Source organism: Thamnophis sirtalis, unplaced genomic scaffold (genome assembly GCF_051295495.1).
Source record: "Thamnophis sirtalis isolate CommonGarterSnake01/CBP01778 unplaced genomic scaffold, rThaSir2_p1.2 scaffold_15, whole genome shotgun sequence".
Classification (NCBI taxonomy): Eukaryota; Metazoa; Chordata; class Lepidosauria; order Squamata; family Natricidae; genus Thamnophis; species Thamnophis sirtalis.
The window spans coordinates 47,244,687-47,265,063 of record NW_028261395.1 but is presented as its reverse complement, the minus strand read 5'-3'; the positions used below and the strand labels follow the sequence as shown (position 1 = coordinate 47,265,063).

The following is a 20,377-nucleotide window of genomic DNA, read 5'->3' as shown; positions in this document are numbered from 1 at the left end:
GGCCGCTGGAATGAGCCCTGGCATTGCTCCGCTTTGCGGCGGGGGTCGGAGGGTGTTGCTGCGCGTCCGGCTGGCCGGGCTGGCTGGCAGCGGGGGCGGCTGCGCGGGCGAGCCGGAGGGCAGGTAAGCACCAACGGGGCGCTCGGGGGGTGGGGGGTGCGGGGGATGGCAGGGCCGGCACCTGGGTGGGCCGGGGTCTGCAGGGTCTGGCGCCCCCTCCCCGGGCTGCTGCTGCTCCGGGCCTGGCATTGCCAAGGCGGGCGGTGGAGGGAGCGGTGGGGGGTCCTTATCCAGAGCCCCCCACCACCACCAGACCTCCGGACGGGACTGCCAGCTCCATCATCCTCTACGCAGGCTGCAGGTACATCTGGCAGCTATTAGCCGGGCAGAGGCTGAAGCTTCTTCCCTGCTGGGGACTCCGACTCCCATCAGCCGCGGCCTGCCTGCCTGCCTGCGGGAAGGGGACGATGGGAGAGGAGGTCCCCATCTTTACGCGGGTAGATGAACTCCCCTCCTTTGCAAGCAGCCTGTTTTGGGGGGGGGGGTTTGGCACAGGATGATGGGTGTTGAGATCCGGAAGGTGGAGGCTGGGCAGAGCAGCCGCTGAGCAGGCACTGGGGGCGGGGGGGGGGTGTTGAGGAATAGGGGATCCCTCCTCTGCAGAGGAAGACTGCTCTTGAATGGGGAGGTTCTCCATAAAAGGCAGTCCTAGCAGTCCTTGGAAGGCGGGGGGGGGGCAATGCTCCTTTGGGGGGGGGTCCCACATCTCCAGCCCTAGATTTTGTAGATTTTGGGAGGAGTGACTGAGCCTGAACACCCCCCCCCAAATGTCCAGGAAGCTGCAGGTGAATAGATGCCCATCGACCTTTGCCCCCTGACCCCCAGCATTTGGGGGTAGACTATGATGGACCCTGGAGGATTCATCCCGCTTTCCTCCAACCCCACAAAATCGGGACTCTTGAACCTTCCTTTGTGAGCCCCACCAAATGTGGCCAACTACAACGCCCAGAGTCCCCATCAGCTGGGAATTAGCGGGGGCTGGGGGGGGGGAGGCTGTTGGCTCAATTGTCAGGGAGGTGTCATTCCTCTCCATCCCTCCTTGTTTCTCTTGGGATGCCTTCTCTGCATGCCGCCTCTTGTGGTGGGGAGTTCCACTGATGAACAAGCCACCAACGGGATCCCTTTCCTGCTACGTGGCTGAAGGGACGCATCGCCGTTTGTTCATGCCCCGAAGACAACACCCCCCCCCCCCCACAATGCCACAGCGGAAACTGTGCTTTGCGCGTTTGTTTCAAAATGAGACAACCGATCAACCGATTGGAAAGTCCCCTTTTTGAAATTCTCGGTGTGTGTCTGTGTGCGTGCGTGTGCGTGTGTGTGTGTGTGTGTGTGCTGGGACAGCCGCTCACTGTTAGCCTCACAGTCCCTGGAGGGATTGGGACTACATATCCCAGGATTCATAGCCAGCTGGGGGGGGGTTGTGGGATTGGCAGCCCCCTGTGGTCAGAGGTCTCCAGCCTTGGCGACTGTAAGACTTGTGGACTTCAACTCCCAGAATTCCCCAGCCGGCCAGGCCTCCTTCTCTCCCCCCCCCCTCCTGACAGCGGAGAGATTGCAGAGGAAGGGACTAAAGGAGGGTAAGGCAGGCAGGCGGTGGGGGCACAGAAAGGAAGGGAATATTTTATCCCCAGGGAATTCTGGGAGTTGAAGAAGCCTTAAAGTTGCCATGATTGACACCTCTGTGATGGACAGATCAAAAAACAAGGAAATCCCAAGGAAGAAATAAAAACAAATAGCAAAGCCGAAATTTACCTTTTGAAATGGATGCAGATTGATAAGAGAAACAGGCACAAAAGACTCTTCCAGGCCCATTAAAAAAAAGGGAAAGTCTCTTTGTTTGCCTTAAACACAAGAGGCGCTCAGGAGGAGGGTCATCGTAATACAAACCGTCCTCGCTTAACGACGGAAAGTGGGCCTGGCGACTCCATCACTAAGCGATGCCCTTGCAAAGCACAAGGCCTGCTTTGTGTGAAGCTGTGGTTGTGTGAGAGTTCCGGTTGCTGTTGTCAGGCGAACGTTGGAGGGTCGTGGCGTCCTCCGGCCTTATTCCGACAGGTAGTCCTCGACTTACAACAGTTCATTCAGTGACGGTTCGAAGTGACTTTGGACCGCTTTTCACACTCACAACACACTGCAGCAACTTAGCAATGGTGGTGAGTCACTTCACAAACCGCAGCGAGGAAAGGTCGTGAAGTGGGGCCAAACTCACTTAAAGACTGCCTTGGCTTAGCGGCGGGAAAATTTGGGCTCGATTCTGGTCGTAAGTCAAGGACCAACTGAACTAAACTGCGGCGTCCCTGGGGATTGAGATGAGGTTTAGAACCGGAGGGGAGGGGGAGAGAGTTTTTAATTTTTTCCAGATGCTTCCCACCCCCCCCAACCCCACCCCCCGCTTTATGGACAGCTAATTACCCTCCACCAGGGGACCACAACCAAGAACTCCTCGGCGCCTAGAAGTCCAGTGCGCTGACGGAACGGCACCCACTTTGGGGACTGCGGGAAAAAACTGGTCCGGGAATTAGCGAGGCCTTTATTAATGTTTGGGACTCTTTAGGATTGGGGGGGGGGCGTGGGGGGGCTCTTTGTTCCTGGAGTTGCAAATGCAAAGGGAGCCTGAGACTGGAGACCCTCCTCCGTGGCTGCTGCGTTGTGTTGTTGTGTTGTTGTGTCCCAGCTTCCCCTCTTTCTTCCCAGCTTCTTCTGCCTCCCTCCCTCCGTCCTGGGGGAATTTTGGTTCCCAAAATTGGGGGAAGCAGATTATTTTTTCCTGGCTCTCCAACTTTGGGCCCCTCTGGGTGGGTGGGTGGGGGGAAGAAACAGCCTGATGGGGGGGATTCTGGGATTCGGTTCGCCTGGACTCTCCCCTTGCGAGGAAACTTAGGAATTGGGGGGTGGGGGGGCTTTGAGTCTCCCAGCCTCCCTTCTTCCTTTCATCCCTCCCGATTGTGAGTTTCCCCAATTCCTTAATTGTGAGAATCAAGATGGGTCTTTAATTCCCCTTATCCTCTCATCTCTCCGTGGCTGTAGAGCTTATGCTCAGCGTATCCTCGTTGTAGCGTTGGGGGGTCTATATCATGTATAATTTATACATTCATGCATACATACATGCATACATGCATGCATGCATTCCCCCCTTTATGTCCAGCGATGTTTTTATTCGGCTCCTCCGTGCTCCTCCGGAGGTAAACAAAGGCAGAAGACGCGGCATCTGGCTTTTGATCAGAGAAGCTGCCATCAATCCCCCCCCCATGTTTAATCATCATTAAATCGCAGGAGCAGCTGCCCAGCCTGGCTGGCAAAAAAACTCTCCCCGTTCCAGATTAACGGGGTTCTGTGTGCAAAATTTACCCAAGGGGGGGGAGGCTTGGTAGGAAGGCAGGAGGGGGTTCATCAGAGCCGCTTAAGACTCGTCTTCATTGCCTGCATTTGGGGGACCACAACGGGGGGGGGGGGGCGAAAATTTCCGTTGCTAAGCATAACGGTTGTTAAAAATGAGTTTTGCCCCATTTTACGACCTGCGGTTGCTAAGTTCATCGCGCGGCTTTTAAGCGAAACTGGCTTCCCTGTGGACTTGGCTCCTCAGAAGGTGAGGTCCCAAAATGGAATCGCGTGACCCCTCCCTCCCAGGACACTGCGACCGTCGTAAATACGAACCAGTTGCCAAGCGTCTGAATTTTGCTCCTGTGACCACGGTGACGGTCGTTAGTGTGAAAAAACAGCCGTAAGCCCCCTTTTCCCAAGGCCGTCTCAGCTTCGAAGGTCACTGAGGCCCCAGTGCAAAGGCCGGACGTCACAACGTTTACCCTCACAGGGAGTCCTCGACTTACAACCGTTCGGACTTAACCACCATGCTGAAGAAAGTGAGATACAGCCTGTCCTCACACTTCTGCCCGTCACAATGTCCCCTTGATGGCAATTCGGCCAACTGGCATCTATTTGCAACAGTCCCGGGCTCACCTGATCCCGTTTTGCGACCTTAATGTCTCTCTTAATGACCGTGGCCAAAATGTCGCCAAATCGGACGCAGGGATGACCCACTTTACAGCAGTCTTGCTTAGTGACAGAATGTCTGATCCCCAATTGTGGCCGCAAGTCGGGGACTAGCTATATCGGGGGTCAGCAGACACAACTTCCTCCTGTTCTTTAAAGTCTTACAATACAACACAATAGCAGAGTTGGAGGGGACCCTGGAGGTCTTCTAGTCCAACCCCCTGCCTAGGCAGGAAACCTTATACCGTTTCAGACAAATGGCTGTCCAGCATCTTCTGAAAGTCTTTTTCCTTTTAAAGGAAGGGTTTCCTTGCGTGTGTGTCTCCCCTATGCCTCTCCAAGCCCCCAGCCTCAATTCTCCCAAGGGGTGAGAATTGGGGGCTCCTTGTTTAGGAGAGTCCAGAGCCCTTTCCAGAGGGGTCTTAGGATGCGGTGATATGATATGAGGAAAACGTCTCCTAAATCCACATCAATTTATGGAGGCTGGTGTGTGCCCCTCCCCCCCTTTTATCTTCTCTGAAATGGCTAATTGATATGCTAATGAAACCCACTGGAAATCAGCAGAGGATCAATTGCATGGGGGGGGGAGATTCGGGAGGAGTGATCAGTGAGTAGAATCCTTTCCAGGATGGCCGTAAAAATGAAACAATTAGGGGAGATAAATGGCCTGGGGTGGGGTGGGGAGGGGCCCCCTTCCTACTCCAGGGGTTGAATTAATGCAAGACATGACCCCCCCCCCTCTTCCCACCGCTGTCTCTTCCCTCTTCTTCCTTTGGTGAAGGATTCTCCGTTTTTGCCCCCTCGGTGGGCTCCCTCCCCGCCTGTCCAGCTGCAAGGGGGGGGGGATGAAATCCATTGCCCAGCCTCCCCCAACAAAAACTGCTCCTTTTTTTTCTTGGGGAGGGGCAAATGGTCTCTAGGGTCTCTTGATGAGGCAGGGGGTTGGACTAGAAGACCTCCAAGGTCCCTTCCAGCTCTGTTGTTCTGTCATTCCGCTGTTCTGTTATTCTGCTGTCCTATTGTTCCGCTATTTCTGTCAGCCTCTTACTCCGTTGTTCTGCTATCCTGTCATTCCATTATTCCGTCGTTCTGTCATTCTCCTGTTCTGCTGTTCTGTCGTTTCGCTATTGTGTCATTCAGTCATTCTGCTATTCTCTTGTTCTGTCGTTCTGTCGTTCCGCTATTCTGTTATTCTGCTATTCTGCTATGCTCTGTTTCCCTGTCAATCTCCCGTTCTGTTGTTCTGTCGTTTTGCTATTGTGCCGTTCTGTTGTTACTCAGTTAATTGAGCTGCGAAGGTGCCCGCTTCCGCCGTGGCCTGGGCTGTTAAAAGTCCCCGCCTGCCAAGGACATTTTGAGGGCGGGGGTCCTCCTGCCCCCTTCCCCGCGTTCCCCATCCATCCCCTCCTTGCCGTCTCCTCCAGGTGGGCCGTGGATTCCCTGGCATGCAAATTCCCCCTCTTGGTCTAGGGCAACAATGCAGCCGCCGATGCCGCCTGGCTGACCCCGGCGTGATTAAAAGAAAGGGGGGGGCAGGGGGGGGAGAGGAGACCCCTCCGAAACTTATTTGCATGAAATACGGCAGGCAAAAAAGGGGGCCGTCCCTGTTTGGCTGTTGCTAGGAAATGCCATAATCATCCGGAAATTGGTTCCCACCCGTCGCCCGTCCTCCTCCTTCCCCTCCTCCGTATCTATCGCCCGGCTGAGGGGCTGAGCGGAACAAAGGCTTGTGGGGAGGGGGGGGGATGAGCCCCTGAGACAGACCCCCTCCCCAAAAGGTGCCTGGGCACAGCCTCTGCAGCATCCCTGGGCCGGGGTGGGGGGGTGGGTGGGGGCTGTGTTTGCAGCTGCTGGAATTTGGCCAGAGGGACGGGGTGCAAATGGGGAGTGGGGGATGCCCTGGAGCCCCCTCTGGGGGGGTGTGAGATTGAGGGGCATTGCCAGGGGGGATGAACGGGGGTCTTGCACGCACCCCCTGTCAGCTACACCCGCCTTCTGCCAATGCCGAGAGAGTGGTGGGGGTCCTGAAGGTAAGGGGCAAAGGGGCAAGCAGGTGATGGGGGAGGGGGGGTTTGGGGAGCAGAAGGTGAGACCTCCCCCACCTTTTTCTGTAATTGTCATAGCAATGGTGGGGGGGGGCTGCGTTATACCGTGGCACTTTCTGGGTGGAGTGGACTTTTTGGTTGATCTAAACTTATTCGTCGAATTGGACTGGGCAAGTTTCTAGTCCTCAAGGCTGGGAGAGCAGACGTTTGGGGTGGCAGAGGGTTTGAGAGTGAAATTTCAAGGGGGGGGGGAGAACTTCTAGGTTTCGAATGGCCAGGTTAGGGAGGGAGGGAGAGGTGGCGTGGGAAGAGCCGGGTTCTAGTCCTCCATTGGCACCAGGAACATGTCCCAAAGTGTGGAGGGAGGAGGAGGGTGAAACCTGCGCGTGGGGCGATCCTCCCTTGGCGGCTTTTGTGGCAGGGACAAGCTCACCATTGTGGAGATTGTCAGGTTGCGATTTCCAAAGCAAGGCCCGTGTGTGTGTGTGTGTGTGTGTTTGTGTGTTCACAGTAGACCAAGCATCACCTAAGTGGGAAACCAGCAAATGCTGCGTGTCTCCAGTGGGGATTCCTTTCCAGGCAGCATCCATGGGGCGGCTGTTGTAAGTCAGACGGGGCGAGACTCGAACTCAGGACTGAACCCTGTATGTGTGTATGTACGTACACCCCCCTTCCTCTTTCCTGCAGGGGCTGCTTTGCTGTCAACTCCTCACGGGCTGCCCTGCATGGTCACCATGGAGAACGAGCAGACCCCGACTCCGCCGCCCCTCAGCAACCCGGGGGCCACAAGCACCACCGCCATCACGGCCCCCAGCAGCAGCAGCAGCAGCAGTGGGAGCCGCCAGACGGGGGCCCCCATCTCCGTCTACAGTGGGATCCCCGACCGCCAGACCGTCCAGGTGAGGGGAGAGCAGCCGGGAAACCAAGTGCATGTTCCCACCACTGGGCCTTAAGAGTGGGTCAGGCTAGATGACCTTTGAGGTCCAACTCGGCAATTTCCCAGGATACAGTTCCTGCATGCTCTTTCAGCCGCCTGACATGATTAGAGGAGATTTCTCTTGGCCCGTCCCCCATTTCCCCCTCCCCTTGTGAAAGAGGGGGGGGGGTTAGAGGGCATTTTTTTGGCCTCACAGGCCCCTTCCCCAGTTAACCTTAGATTCTTTTTTTGGGGGGGGGGCAATCAGTGGGGAAGAGAGGAAAAGAGAGCTGAAAGCAGAGAGGTTTCACCAGCAAGCATTTATTGATGGGGGGGGGCATTGGAATCAAGGTTAGAACCTGAACCTCTCTGTTGGGGCCGGACTAGATGACCTCTGGGTCCCTCCCAAGGTTCCTGTGCCCGAGCTGGAATCTTTGGGGTAAATACCGCCCTCTGGTGGCCCTTCGTGGCCTGGCGGGCGCCCGTGTGACAAACTCAAGAGGCTAATGGACCATCCGGAAGGAATTAAGTAGCCTTAATTAATTAAGAAGCTGCCCAGGTGACCTTATGACCTTCCAGGCAGCCTTGGAGGGGTCTCTGCCGGAGTTCCCTTTCTGAGGGGGGCTCCTGGGGAGGAAGAGCCCGGCATGCGGCTTGTAACATTGCTGGCTTAATCATGGCAAAGGGTGACCAAGGCTTGCAATAGGCCAACATTGCGGTATATAAATCACGGTTTACGGCGTGGCGTTCTGGGTGTCTGTCGGATCCTTTCAAAAAGTCCTTGACCTACGACAGTGACTGTTGGAAGTTGCAACGAGACTGAAAAAAGCGACTTACAGCCATTTCCCACACTTACGACCGCAACTTGGCAACTGGCATGGACGTACGATGGTTGCCGTGTCCCGGGTGGGAATCAAGTGATTCCCTCTTTTGGGACTTTTGGACAAGGAAAGTCCACGGGAAATCCAGGTCCGCCTCACAGCTGCGTAACTAATTTAACAAATGCAGCAATTCACTTAGCGACCGTAGCAAGGGAAGGCGTGAAAGGGAGCTAACGGTCCTACCTATCCCGTCTCTTCTTGATTCACTCAAACTTCACCACATTCAACTTTGGGAACGTTGAAGTTGCACATCCATTCCGAGACTTGGAGAACTTTAATTAAAGTTCCTAGTCCTGGTTGTTGTTGTTGTTTTAAAGGTGCCAAAATTGGATAAAAACTGCCCCAGATTTACCCTTCCCACACACTGAGAAAAAAAAAATCACTTTTGCGTTTTTGTCTGGTGGCCCCCAAATCTGTTCCAGGCAGCCGAAGATGCCAAATGCTAAATCTTCAGGCCAATAAGGGCCTCTTCCCCCCCTTCCTCCTCAGCCTATTGGACTACAATTACCATTATCCTCCAGGAGGAATTGGGGGAGGAACGTGGGAAGGATGGGGAATGCAGGCCCCCAGGTGGAAAAACCCCAGGGATAGTGGAGGGGGGGGAAACCCAGACAACGTTTTGCAAGGGATGGAGAGGAGAGGAGAGAGAGGAGGGGTCTCTCTCTCTCTCTCTCCCTCCCCCCCCCCCCCCCCCGGTGTGTGTGTGTGTGTGTGTGTGTGTGTGTTTTTCCAGGAACTGCCAGGGGGAGGGAAACTTTCTGATGCAGAAACTTTATTATTTCGGGGGCTGGAGGCGGGGAGGGGGAGGCCAAACCTTTGTCCCTTTGGATTTAGAGAGCCCTCCCCCCTTCCCCCTCCCCCAAGGCTAATCCTGCCTGGGGGTCTCCCTGGCAGTGGATCCCCCTCCTCGCCTGCAGGAAGGACACACAGGAGGGATCTCTGCCTGGAAAGAGCCGAGAGCGTGGCAGGTATCTTTTATATCCCCGAAGCTTTTTCAAGCCAAGGAAACCCACCATCTCCGCTTCTCTCTGAAGCTCTCTGAACAGCCCGTTGTCAGGTTGCGTTGTTTGTGAACCCCTTTTCATCCTGGGGTGTGTGTGTGTGTGTGTGTGTGTGTGTGTTTTCCAGCTGGTCCCTTGGGGGCATCTCCAGAGTTTGCAAGGTCCGTGCAGGGATTCCCCATCCAGGTTTTCCTTCTAAGTGGGCGTTTGTGTTGTTGTTGCTGCTGTGGTCTTTTGATGGAGAGCGAGTCCCCTGCTCTCGCCCTGGGGGGGGGGGGGCTGAATTGGCCCACCTTTCCAGGTGTGCAGGGCACACAAACCTGACACCACAAGCTCAGCAGCCAGGGACCTTTGCAAGCACGCTGCCACACCCACAAACTTACACACACAGCGGCTGAAGGTTTTGTGCGGGCTCAAAAGCCCCCCCTGTCCTTCTCTGGTCGGATTACACCTCACACCAAGAGTGCCTTGGGACGGAGAAAAGTCTTGTACACCGACGGGGGGTGCCGTGATTTTGTGATTGTGTCTCTAAGGTCTCTGCTTTTATGGTGTGTTTGTGTGTTTTGTGTGTGTATGTGCTGCTGCTGCTGATGCGAAAGAAAAACATTCACTGAAGTTACAACCGGGGAGAATCTACGCTGGGATTCTCTCCACTTGACGTTCAAGAAACCCCAGTGCAGCTGGTCCTCGACTTAACGACCACGACAGAGCCCCAAAATTTCTGTTGCTAAGCGAGATGGTCGCTAAGTGAGGATTTTGGTCCCCTTTTACAAACTTTCTCGTTGTTAAGTGAATCGTTGCAGTCCTTAACTTAGTAGCCTGGTTGTTAAGCGAACCCGGCTCCCCCCCCTGGACTCGCGAAAGGGGATTTTCGTGACTTTGGGGACCCTCAACCGTCGAACTCCATGCCAGTTGCCAAGGGCCTGGCTTTCGATCACGTGACCACGGTGTGTGTGTTTGTGTGATTGTGTGTGCTGCAACGGTCGTAAGTGTGAAAAACACCCCTTTTTTTTCACTGTAACTGAACTAAACAAATGGTCGTAAGTCGGGTATATTCTACCCTCTGGGGTTTTTCCATCCCTGGTTTCCAGGGGGGGGGGTACGGACGACCAAATTAAAACCCGGGGGGGGGGGGGGCTTTCCTGCCACTAAGGAGAAGGCAAGGAGTCCAATCGGTGTTGTGTCCACTACACAACATTGTTTAAGTGGCCAAGGATTCCTTCTGGATTCTTTGAGTTGCAATGAGGCTGTCAAGGGGATGATTGATGACTCCTTTTGATAGCCCCCCCTCCCCCGGGACCCCTGCAAATCCCCTGCCTACAAGGTCAAAGCACGGAGACCCTCATTGAGGCTGCTTAACCTTTGATCTGACCCCCCCCCTCCTCTCCCTCCCTCCGTTTACCACGGGCCCCCTTTTATCCAAAACCCCGTTTCCTTCCCTCCTCGTCCGACTTCCTTTGCGAGCCTGTTGACAAAACTGCACCAGCTTTGCAAAAAGGGTTGTGTAGCCGAGCGCACCTGGACGCTATCCTGAGTTCTTTGTAAGCCTCTCCGCAAAAAACACACAAGGCTTCACAAAAAAAAAGAGTTGTGTAGTTTGAACTCTCCTGGAGTTTCTGAAAGGTAAGCTTCTTTGCGAACCTTGCACAAGGTTTCCAAAACGTTACGTGGTTGGAAATGCCTGGACTTTCTCTCCGTTTCTTTGTAAGGCTCTGTGCGAAATGCACAAGGTTTCCAAAAGGTTGCGTGGGGCAACACACCGAGAGAGAGGAGGGTTTGGGTTAAATGCATGGGTTGCCCCCCCTCCCCAAAATGCCTCAGCCAGAGGGCAGGACAAGACGCAACATGGATGGAAGCTGATGAAGGAGAGAAGCAATCTGGATTTCAGGATAAATTTCTTAATAACCGGAAGGAAGCCAGTCAGTGGAACTACTCGCCTCCAGAAGTTGTGGGTGTCTTCAGAAGTGAAAGGGGCGACCTTTGGACCGGGTCCGATGAGGTCCGGTGACTTGGGAAGCGGGGTTGGGCTAGAAGACCTCCGAGGTCCCTTCTGGGGGATCTGTTTCTGGGGTGCTGGAGAAAAAGCGACCACAGCCACACTTTACAAACCACCGTTTACCAAACGTCACGTGTCCCACCCAGACTCCACACGGTCCTTAAGTGAATCCGGCTTCCCCCTGGACTTGGCTTGTCAGGTCGCAAAAGAGGATCACACGACCCCCCCGGGGCAGCGCGACCGTCACAAATACGAGCTGCCAAGCATCTGGATTTTGATGGCGGGACCGTGTGTGTGTGTGTGTGTGTGGGTGGGTGGGTGGGTGTGTGCGCATGCTGCAATGGCCGTAAGTGAAAAATGACCCGTCTTTCAGTGCCTTTGTAACTTCGGTCACTAAACGAATTGTTCTAAGCTCGATTCGAAAAGAATCGCAAGAGGTTTTAGCTCAGGGGCACAAATTGCATTTGGGAGGGGGGGGAATCTCCCTCCTTTTCTTGCCTTGTTTAGAAGGCAGGTGGGAATTTTTTTGGGGTGGGGGCAGAAGAAGCTTTGCCCCCCTTTTTCTCATGCCTGGTCGGTGGGGGGTTGCGGGGGGAGGCGCCTGGGGGCCGCTTTCCCTTCCTCTCTCTGCAACCTTCTCTTCTTCTTTTTCTTCTTCTTCTTTTCTTCTTCTCCTCCTCCTCCTCCTCCTCTTCTCCTTCTCCTTTTCCTCCTCCTCTTCTTCCCCCCTCCTCCTCTTCTTCTCCTCCTCCTCCTCTTCTTCCCCCTCCTCTTCTTCTTCCTCCCCTCCTCCTCCTCTTTCTCCTCTCCCCCCTCCTCTTCTTCTTCTCCTTCTCCTCCTCTTCTTCCCCCCCTCCTCCTCCTCTTCTTCTTCTTCTTCCTTCTTCCTTCTCCTCCTCCTCCACCTCTCCTCCTCCGCCTCCTCTCCCCCCCTCCTCTTCTTCTTCCTCCCCTTCTCCTCCTCTTCTTCTTCTCCTCCTCCTCCTCTTCTTCCCCCCTCCTCCTCCTTCTCCTCCTGCTCCTCCTTCCTCCTCTTCCTCTCCTTGGGCAGGTGATCCAGCAAGCCTTGCACCGACAACCGAATACAGCCGCACAATACCTGCAACAGATGTACGCAGCCCAGCAACAGCACTTGATGCTCCAGACGGCCGCCCTCCAGCAGCAGCACCTGGGCAACAGCCAGCTGCAGAACCTGGCGGCCATCCAACAGGTGTGTCCCTCCGGCGGGGGGAGGGGAAGGGGGAGGCCACCAGAAAGGCAGGGACTCCACCTGGGGGGGGGAGAGAGTGGGGGGACGGGGTTCGTCTTCCGCTCCCCCCAAAAGGTTGCAAAAGAGGGAAAGGTGGTCCTCTACTTACGACCCAACATTTCTGTCGTTTTGTGAGGGCAGCTGGGAAGTCAGTTGTGCCCCATTGAGTGAGTTGTGGTAACTGAGGTCATTAACATGTGAACGGTTGTAAGTCGAGGACTCCCCGCATCAGCTCAGCCAAGCCGGTTTCCGTTATTTATTTGTTAAGATCTTAATGAGGTTCTGAGGTTGCGGGAACGGCACTTTAAACGAAGTGGGGGGTCCCCCTCTCCCCCTCCCCGCTTTTGCAGGCCAGCTTGGCAGCCAACCGGCAGGGCGTCTCCCCCTCCTCCAACGGGGCCACGCAGACCCCCACCCAGCAGCCCACGGTAAGGCGGAGCCCGGCTGAGCTTCCCTCTGGGGGGTCGGGTGGGGTGGGGGGCTCCCCTTTCCCTTAGAGCCGGCCGGGCTCACTGACCCCGCTCGTCTCTCGCCTCCATCCATATCAACCTGGCCACCTCCCCTGCGGCGGCCCAGCTCATCAACCGGGCGCAGAGTGCGAATTCTGCGGCCGCCACCGCCTCGGGCATCGCCCAGCAAGCTGTGATTCTGGGCAACACCAGCAGCCCCGCCCTGAGTGCCAGCCAGGCGCAGATGTACCTCCGGGCGCAGATGGTAAGCGATGCTCCGTCAGGGACGCCCCCCCCCCAGGGGAGGGTCCCAGTTGGCCCCAGGAGGGGAGGGGTCCTTCCAGCTTCAATCCTCTGTGTGTCAGCGCTGCCTTTGCGATGCTGCGGTTGAGAAAATGGGATTTCAGGTTCCTCCGAGCGGCTTAATTCCAGGAGGTCCCCGACTTACAGTCACGATCGGGGGCCCAACTTTCCGTTGCTAAGCGAGACAGTGGGGACATGAGTTCTGCCCCACTTTATGGCCCCTTCCTTGCCAACCCCCGTTAAGTGAGGTTCTCCCTGGCTGGTCAGAAGGTCCCCGAAAGGGACCACGTGATCCTGGGGGCAGTGAAGAAGGCAGAGCTGAAGAAGCTCCTTGGACGGGAGGTGAAATGTTTCCACAGGGGGGAAAAAAACACAAGAAGAAGTTGCATTTTGGGATAATCCTGACCTGGATGGTTGGGAATCTCCATGGGCGTTTGTCTGGAACCGTGGAGGGTCTCCCTGCTTGACTAGAAGACCCCCGAGGTCCCTTCTGACTCTGCCGTTCTGTATTCTGAGACCCATCCTCAAAATAAGGAGGGATTTCCCCAGAGCAGTTAATCCATCGGTTGCCTCCAGATGTTCAGGCTGCTCCGTCCCTGGGTGACGTTTTCAAGAAGAGACTGGACAGGGTTTTCTGCTTGAGCAGGGGGTTGGACTAGAAGACCTCCGAGGTCCCTCCCAGCTCTGTCCTCCTCTTATTCTATAATCAATTAATCAGTGGGACGGTTCGGCTGCAGGAGTTGCGGCGTCTCCGTCCCTGGAGAAGAGACTGAATTACTACGTTTGTCTGGAGGGGGTGCAGGGTCTCCTGCCGGAGCTGGGGGTTGGACTAGAGGACCTCCGGGGTGCCCCGTTGTCTTCTGTGTTTTGCTTGGCCGGCTGGGATCAGCAACGGGGGAACCATTTGCTGTGATTTTCAGGCCCAGCAGAAAAGCTTAATGCAAGTAGCTAGGAGCCTAGGCCGTGCTGTTCCTTTGTCCCCCCAGCTCATCTTCACCCCCACCGTCGCCGCCGTCCAGCCCGAGGGGACCAGCAGCAGCGGCATGCAGCCCCCCACCACCACCGCACCTCAGGTAAGGGGAGGGGCCGGGAAACGGGGGCCAGGGGGGGGTCCCCTCTGCACAGGGAGCCACAATTTCCACGGCTGGACAAAGGCCGCTGTTAACGTGGATTTTGCCCCCCCCTTTCCTTGTCACCGTCGTTAAGCGAATCGCTGCAGAGGTTAAGCCGGTAATATGGTGGTTAAGTGAATCAGGCTTCCCCCCACTGATTTCGCTGGTCTCAAAAAGGGATCGAGTGACATTGCAGCCCGGTCGTAAATATGAGTCGGTTGCGCGACCATGGAGACGCTGCAGTGGTCGTTAAGTGTGAAAAGCGGCCCTCCGTCCCTTTTTAGCGTGCGGTTGTAACTTTGAACGGCGGGTTGTAAGTCAAGGAGTGGCTGCAGCTGGAAGCTTCATCTCGTCCCCAGGTGCAGAATCCCGCTCTCCGGACGCAGCAGGCGGTGAGCCAGGCGCTGAGCTCCCCCGTGGGTCAGGCGCTGGCGCCCCCCGCCGCCCCCGTGGCCATCAAGCCCGCTCTGAATAACGGCAGCCATTCCTCCTCGTTCGCCTCCTCCTCCTCTCCCTCCCCCGCGGCGGCTCAGGCGAAGGGCGCCAAGGAAGGCGGGCAGGAGGTCCTCTCCGAGCCGCTGAGGAAAGGGGGAAGCGGGCGGGGCAGGCGGCGTCACCAGCGGTGGCAACGGGACAGAGGCCGCTGCCTTGGACGGACGAGGCAGCAGCGCCCCCAACCGGACAGGCCCTCCCGCCACCCCCCACCCACTGATTGCCCCAGGTGAGTGTCTCCGAAGGCGGGGTGGCCCCGGGAAAGGGAGGGTGGTGGGAGGACACGGGGAGGGGAGCCTCCTTGCGGTTCCAGGTCTTTCTTCCCTCCCTCTTTTCCTTCCTTCCTTCCTTCCCTTCCCTCCTTCCTTCCCTTAATCTCCTTCCTCTCTCCTCCCCCTTCCTTCTTCCTTCCTTCCTTCCTTCCTTTCTCTCTCCTCCCCCTCCCTTCTTCCTTCCTTCCTTCCTTCCCTTAATCTCCCTCTCTCCTCCTCTTCCTTCCTTCCTTCCTTCCTCTCTCCTCCCCCTTCCTGCTTCCTTCCTTCCTTTCTCTCCTTTCTCTCTCCTCCCCCTCCCTTCTTCCTTCCCTCCTTCCTTCCCTCCTTCCTTCCCTCCTTCCTTCCCTTCCTTCTATCCTTCCTTCCTTCCCTTAATCTCCTTCCTCTCTCCTCCCCCTCCCTTCTTCCTTCCTTCCTTCCTTCCTTCCTCTCTCCTCCCCCTTCCTCCTTCCTTCCTTTCTCTCCTTTCTCTCTCCTCCCCCTCCCTTCTTCCTTCATTCCTCCTTCCTTCCTTTCTCCTCCCCCTTCCTTCTTCCTTCCTTCCTTTCTCTTCCCTCCCTTCCTCTCCTTCCTCTCTCCTCCCTCTTCCTCCCTTCCCTCCCTTCCCTTCCTTCCCTCCTTCCTTCCTTCATTCCTCCTTCCTTTCTCCTCCTCTTCCCTTCTTCCTTTCTTCCTCTCTCCTCCTCCTCCCTTCTTCCTTCCTTCCTTCCTCTTCCCTCCCTCCCTCCCTTCTCCCCTCCCTTCTCTTTTTCATTCTCCTTTTCTTTTGCGTTGAGGAAAGAAAATCAGGCTTCTGCCTGAGAGAACGGGGAGGAAGGGGCGCTGGTGGGTCTCCGTCCCCCTGTGGGAAAGTGATGGACTCTTCTGCCCCCCCCCCCGTTCTTTCTCCAGCTTACCCCCCAGCCCAGACTCAGCCGCCCCCACCGCAGGCTCAGCCCAAGTCCCCCCACCCACACCAGTTCGTGATCCAGCAGCAGCTTCAGCCCAAGACCCCCCACCCGCCCGCCTTCAACACGCCTGCGCCCAGCCCCAGCGCCCCCCCGGCCCACCTGCCGGCCTGCCAGCCCCCCACCCAGCACAAGGCCAATTCCAGCCACGCGTCGCCGTCCCCCCAGCACCTCCCTGGCCCCCCTGCCCTGGGGCTGCAGCGGACGGACGGACGCCCCGCCGGATGCCCCAACCACGCGACGCAGCAGCACAAGTTCCAACACGCCTCGGCCGTCATCCTCCAGCTCCAGCCGCCCGTTGGGACGGTGAGTGTGTGTGTGTGTGTGGAGGAGCTCCATGATCTCTAGGTGGGGGGGGGGGCTCTGCCCTGGACCTCCAGGGGGGGCTCTTTTGCTTGGAATTTTGATTCAGGAGGTCCCCTTAAGGTCATTCAATCTGACCCCTGCTCCAAATTGGCGGATGGCTGCCCCAGGCGCCTCCATCCAGGGAAACCTCACCTGCTCTGGGTCCCCGGTTTTTGTAGCTCAGGGTGGAACTGGGGGGGGGGTCCCTGAGCTGGGAGGGGGGTTTCCTGCAGACCTTTCATTGGTAACGTCATCAGTGGTAGCTAACCTGATGATGCTCCCTAGCTGGGTCACGAAACGTCTGCAAGGAAACGTCCCTGCTCAGAGAGCCCCAAAGACCCCACAGTCTTCCTCCTCCTCCTCCCCCTCCCCCTCCTCCTCCTCCTCCTCCTCCTCCTCTCCCATAAACCCCTCTCCCTTCCAGCACTGATGATGTTCCCTAGTTGGGTCAGGAAACGTCTGCAAGGAAAGAGCCCAAAGACCCCACAGAAGTTCAACCCCTGAGCTACAAATATTCTTTCCCACCAACCGTCAGGAAAAAGTTCTTTGCATTTATGGACTTTTTCTTCTTTCTTTTTTTTTGGTAAAAAGTTTTGGTTTTTTTCTCTTTCCATTTACATTCAGAAATAGATCTTCTCATAGGCCCCCGTTGGTCTTTTTATCTCTTCCCTTCTAGCCTTTCTCACAATCTGTTTAAAGATATAAAAAGCATAATTGGGTTCGTTTCCTTCCCACCCCGTTTATCCATCTTATTTTGCAACCACCCTACTCCTTCCTTCCTTCCTTCCTTCCTTCCTTCCTTCCTTCCTTCCTTCCTTCCTTCCTTCCCAACCTCCCTTCTCTCCCTTTCTTTCCTCCTCTCCTTCCTCCTTTCTTCTTCCCCGCCCTCCCCCTCTTCTTCTCCTTCCCCTCTCTCCTCCTCTTACTTTCCCTCCCTTACTTCCTCTCCTTTACCCTCCTCTTCCTCCCTTTCTTCTTCCCCTCTCTTTCTCCCCCCTCCCCTCTTCTCCTCCTCCTTCCCCTCTCTCCTACTCTTAATTCTCCTCCCTTACTTCCTCTCCTTCTCCCTTTATACTTTTCTCTCCTCTTCCTCCCTCCTTTCTTCTTCCCCTCTCTCCTACTCTTACTTCCCCTCCCTTACTCCCTCTGCTTTCTCCTTTCTCTTTTCCCTCCTCTTCCTCCCTCCCTTCTTCCCCTCTCTTTCCCCCCTCCTCCTCTCTTCTCCTCCTCCTCCTTCCCCTTTCTCCTACTCTTACTTCCCCTCCCTTACTTCCTCTCCTTTTCCCTCCTCTTCCGCCCTCCCTTCTTCTTCCCTTTTCTTTCCCCCTCCTCCTTCTCCTCTCTCCTCTTACTTCCCCTCCCTTACTCCCTCTGCTTCCTCCTTTCCCCTCCTCTTCCTCCCCCTCTCTTTCCCCCCTCCTCCTCTCTTCTCCTCCTCCTTCCCCTCTCTCCTACTCTTAATTCTCCTCCCTTACTTCCTCACTTTCTCCCTTTATACTTTTCCCTCCTCTTCCTCCCTCCTTTCTTCTTCCCCTCTCTTCCCCCTCCTCCTTCTCCTCTCTCCTCCTCTTACTTCCCCTCCCTTACTTCCTCTGCTTTCTCCTTTCTCTTTTCCCTCCTCTTCCTCTCTCCCTTCTTCCCCTCTTTCCCCCCTCCTCCTCTCTTCTCCGCCTCCTCCTTCCCCTCTCTCCTACTCTTACTTCCCCTCCCTTACTTCCTCTCCTTTCCCTCCTCTTCCTCCCTCCTTTCTTCTTCCTCTTCCTCTCTTTCCCCCTCCTCCTTCTCCTCTCTCCTCCTCTTACTTCCCCTCCCTTACTCCCTCTGCTTCCTCCTTTCCCTCCTCTTCCTCCCTCCTTCCGTGGCATTTTTGGACTCTGGTCTTCTGACGCTTTTCTTCGCTTCCTTCCTCGGTTGGCAGCTGCCGCTGGGCGTCCCGGAGGGTCTCCGGAAAGATCCGGCTGTTCTCGAGGCTGCCTGCACGTCTCCGTCAGCCCCTCCCAAACCACCGCCACCCCCCGAGGGCACCGGACCCCCGACAACACACGGTAGGAAATGCCCGCTCCCTTCCCAGGCAACCTGGAAAAAGTGACTTCCTTGGGGATCCCTGAGAGGAACCTCCCCCTCCAGGGCAGTCTACCTGCAGACGTCCCTTGGCTCTCGGGAGGTTTGGGCGGGGATGATGGGCTCTCACGGCCTGGCCCAAATGGGAAGGGCTTCTCAGGAGGTCGCAAAATGTGACCCCGGGACCGTCGTAAACACGAGTCCGTTTTCCAGTTCTGATCGTGTGGGTCATTCAATGTGAAAGATGCTCACCGGCCCCCTTTTTCCCAGGGCCGTTGTAACTTTGGTCACTAAGTGAACCGTCATATGTCAAGGACTGCCTGCGTTCTTTATTTCGGAGCCTTGTTTTTTAATGCTCGCTGCTCAGAGGCTATGAGTTGGAGGGGCTTATAAAACACTATTTTGGGGGGCCCCTTGTGGCCGTAAGTCAAGGAGTATCTGTGGGCTTTCAACCGTCGCTTTAGGGACCCTTCGAAGGGGGTGAAACAAAGGGTCCCTTTAACTGTGAGGAGGGGGTCCTAGCGGCCATGAAAACCAGAGTTCCTTAAAGGCTTCCCCCCATCCCTGAGGGAAATCGGGGTCCCCTTTCTTGTTTTTACCCAGCTTCCTTTCTGGCCCAGAAATATCCCCCCCCTCCGCATCTGAGGGGGCTGTCCCTCCCCATCTGTGGCTGGGGAGGGGGGCCAGGAACTGCCTTTTGTCTGCTCTGCAGACATTTTTTGGGGAGGGGGCGCAACTGTCCCAAAGACAATAGGGCTGCTCTCTCGGCTTCACCTCACAGCTGGATCCCTGACCTGTCTTCCCCACCCCCCCACACCCCTTCACGCCAGTTAAACCTCAGCATGCCCCCCTCCCTTGGGAGGGGTGAGATCACATCTGCATTCTCCCAGGGGGGGGGCAAGATAATCTGTGTGTCGTCCCCCCCCCTCTCCAAGGCTGGACAATACTACTTGGAAGCTACAGGCCTTTGTGGAAAATGGATGGGAGGGGCCCCTGCTGAGAAGCAGGGGGAATTGGGGGGGGGAAACCACAGGGCACACCTGCCCCCCCCAGAAGCAGCTGTCTTTCTCTCATGCAAACTCCCATTTCACACACAAACACACACACACACAGACTCCCTTGCCTCCAGCTGATGTTCCAGTGGAAACATCTAAAGACATCTGGAAAAAGCCTGCAAAGAATGGAGAGCCCCCCCCCCCCGAACCCCCAATTTCCCTTGCTAAGAGGAGGGGGGGTGTCACGCCCTGATTTTACGACCTTTTCTCCCATGGATGTTGGAGACCTCACTGCCGTTGTTAAGTTGCGAACATCAAAATGGCTAAACGAGGCAGCTTGTTAAATCGGTTTTGCCCCGTTTTACAACTTTTGCCACGGTTCTTAAGCGAATCACTGCTGTTAAGGGGTAGCAAATCTGGCTTCCCTATGGGCGTGGCTTGTCAGAAGGTTGCCAATGGCGATCCCATGGCCCCCCCAGGGCTGGACTAAGTGACCTCCAAAGTCCCTTCCAACTCGGTTACTCATCAGTTCTTCCCTTATTTGCAGACTCAGAAAACTCCTTTGTCCGTCCCACATGGGGGCAAAAGCCGGCCGTGATGTGGGGAGAATCCACCTTCTGGCCCCCCTTAGCCGACCTCTCAGTCTAACATTAAAAAAATCCGTCCCTTCAGTTCAAATTTAAATTTTGAATCTGAGAAGAAGGGAAAGCTCAGTTTAACCTTAAATTTAGGTTTCGGTTTAATTTAAATTTAGGTTAAAATTAGCTTCTCCTTGTTCTCTGATTTTTGCAAAAATTCAACCACCTTTACAGAGAGAAAGAAAGAAAAAAAATCAAATAAACCCTTTTCCAAACTGGATTTTTTTTTTTGAAAAAACCCAGAATAAATATAAGTATCATGTAGGATTTGCCTGTTCTGTTTGCTTTCCCAGCCCAGCCCTTTGTCCTGGATCATTTGGGGGGGGGCTTGTTTGGGCAGCCCCCCCCTTGTGTCATTCGGAGGCAGAGGGTGACCTTTGACCCTCCCCAAACAGGGGCCCCTGAGCCTAAAACAAAGGAGATGCCTCCTTGCTGGATTAGCTGGGAATCTTGGGATTTGTAGTTCTGATGTGGGATAGGCGTCATTTGGAGTGGGGGGGGAGGGCAGGGGCTGCTACAATTTGGAAAGGTTCTTTTTGGGGGGGTGTCTGAAAATCTGGGCCTCTTGGGGGCAGGGATCATAGGAGCAAACCCCCCTCCCCTCCGCCTGCCCTCTCATTCC

At 55.8% G+C, this 20,377-nt stretch overlaps 1 protein-coding gene across 1 annotated transcript in view; it reads left to right on the top strand.

Annotated features, from left to right (window-relative positions):
• The first annotated feature begins 34 nt into the window (after positions 1 to 34).
• PHC2 (polyhomeotic homolog 2) overlaps positions 35 to 20,377 on the top strand; it is a 35,337-nt gene continuing 14,994 nt past the window's right edge. Inside the window, exons 1-9 of the mRNA XM_087702463.1 lie at positions 35 to 123; positions 6,783 to 6,994; positions 11,941 to 12,099; positions 12,489 to 12,557; positions 12,673 to 12,852; positions 13,877 to 13,963; positions 14,362 to 14,723; positions 15,661 to 16,022; positions 17,980 to 18,106. Coding sequence (XP_087558589.1) covers positions 6,821 to 6,994; positions 11,941 to 12,099; positions 12,489 to 12,557; positions 12,673 to 12,852; positions 13,877 to 13,963; positions 14,362 to 14,723; positions 15,661 to 16,022; positions 17,980 to 18,106 — 1,520 coding nt within the window. The 5' untranslated portion in view covers positions 35 to 123; positions 6,783 to 6,820. The remainder of the gene's footprint in view (positions 124 to 6,782; positions 6,995 to 11,940; positions 12,100 to 12,488; positions 12,558 to 12,672; positions 12,853 to 13,876; positions 13,964 to 14,361; positions 14,724 to 15,660; positions 16,023 to 17,979; positions 18,107 to 20,377) is intronic.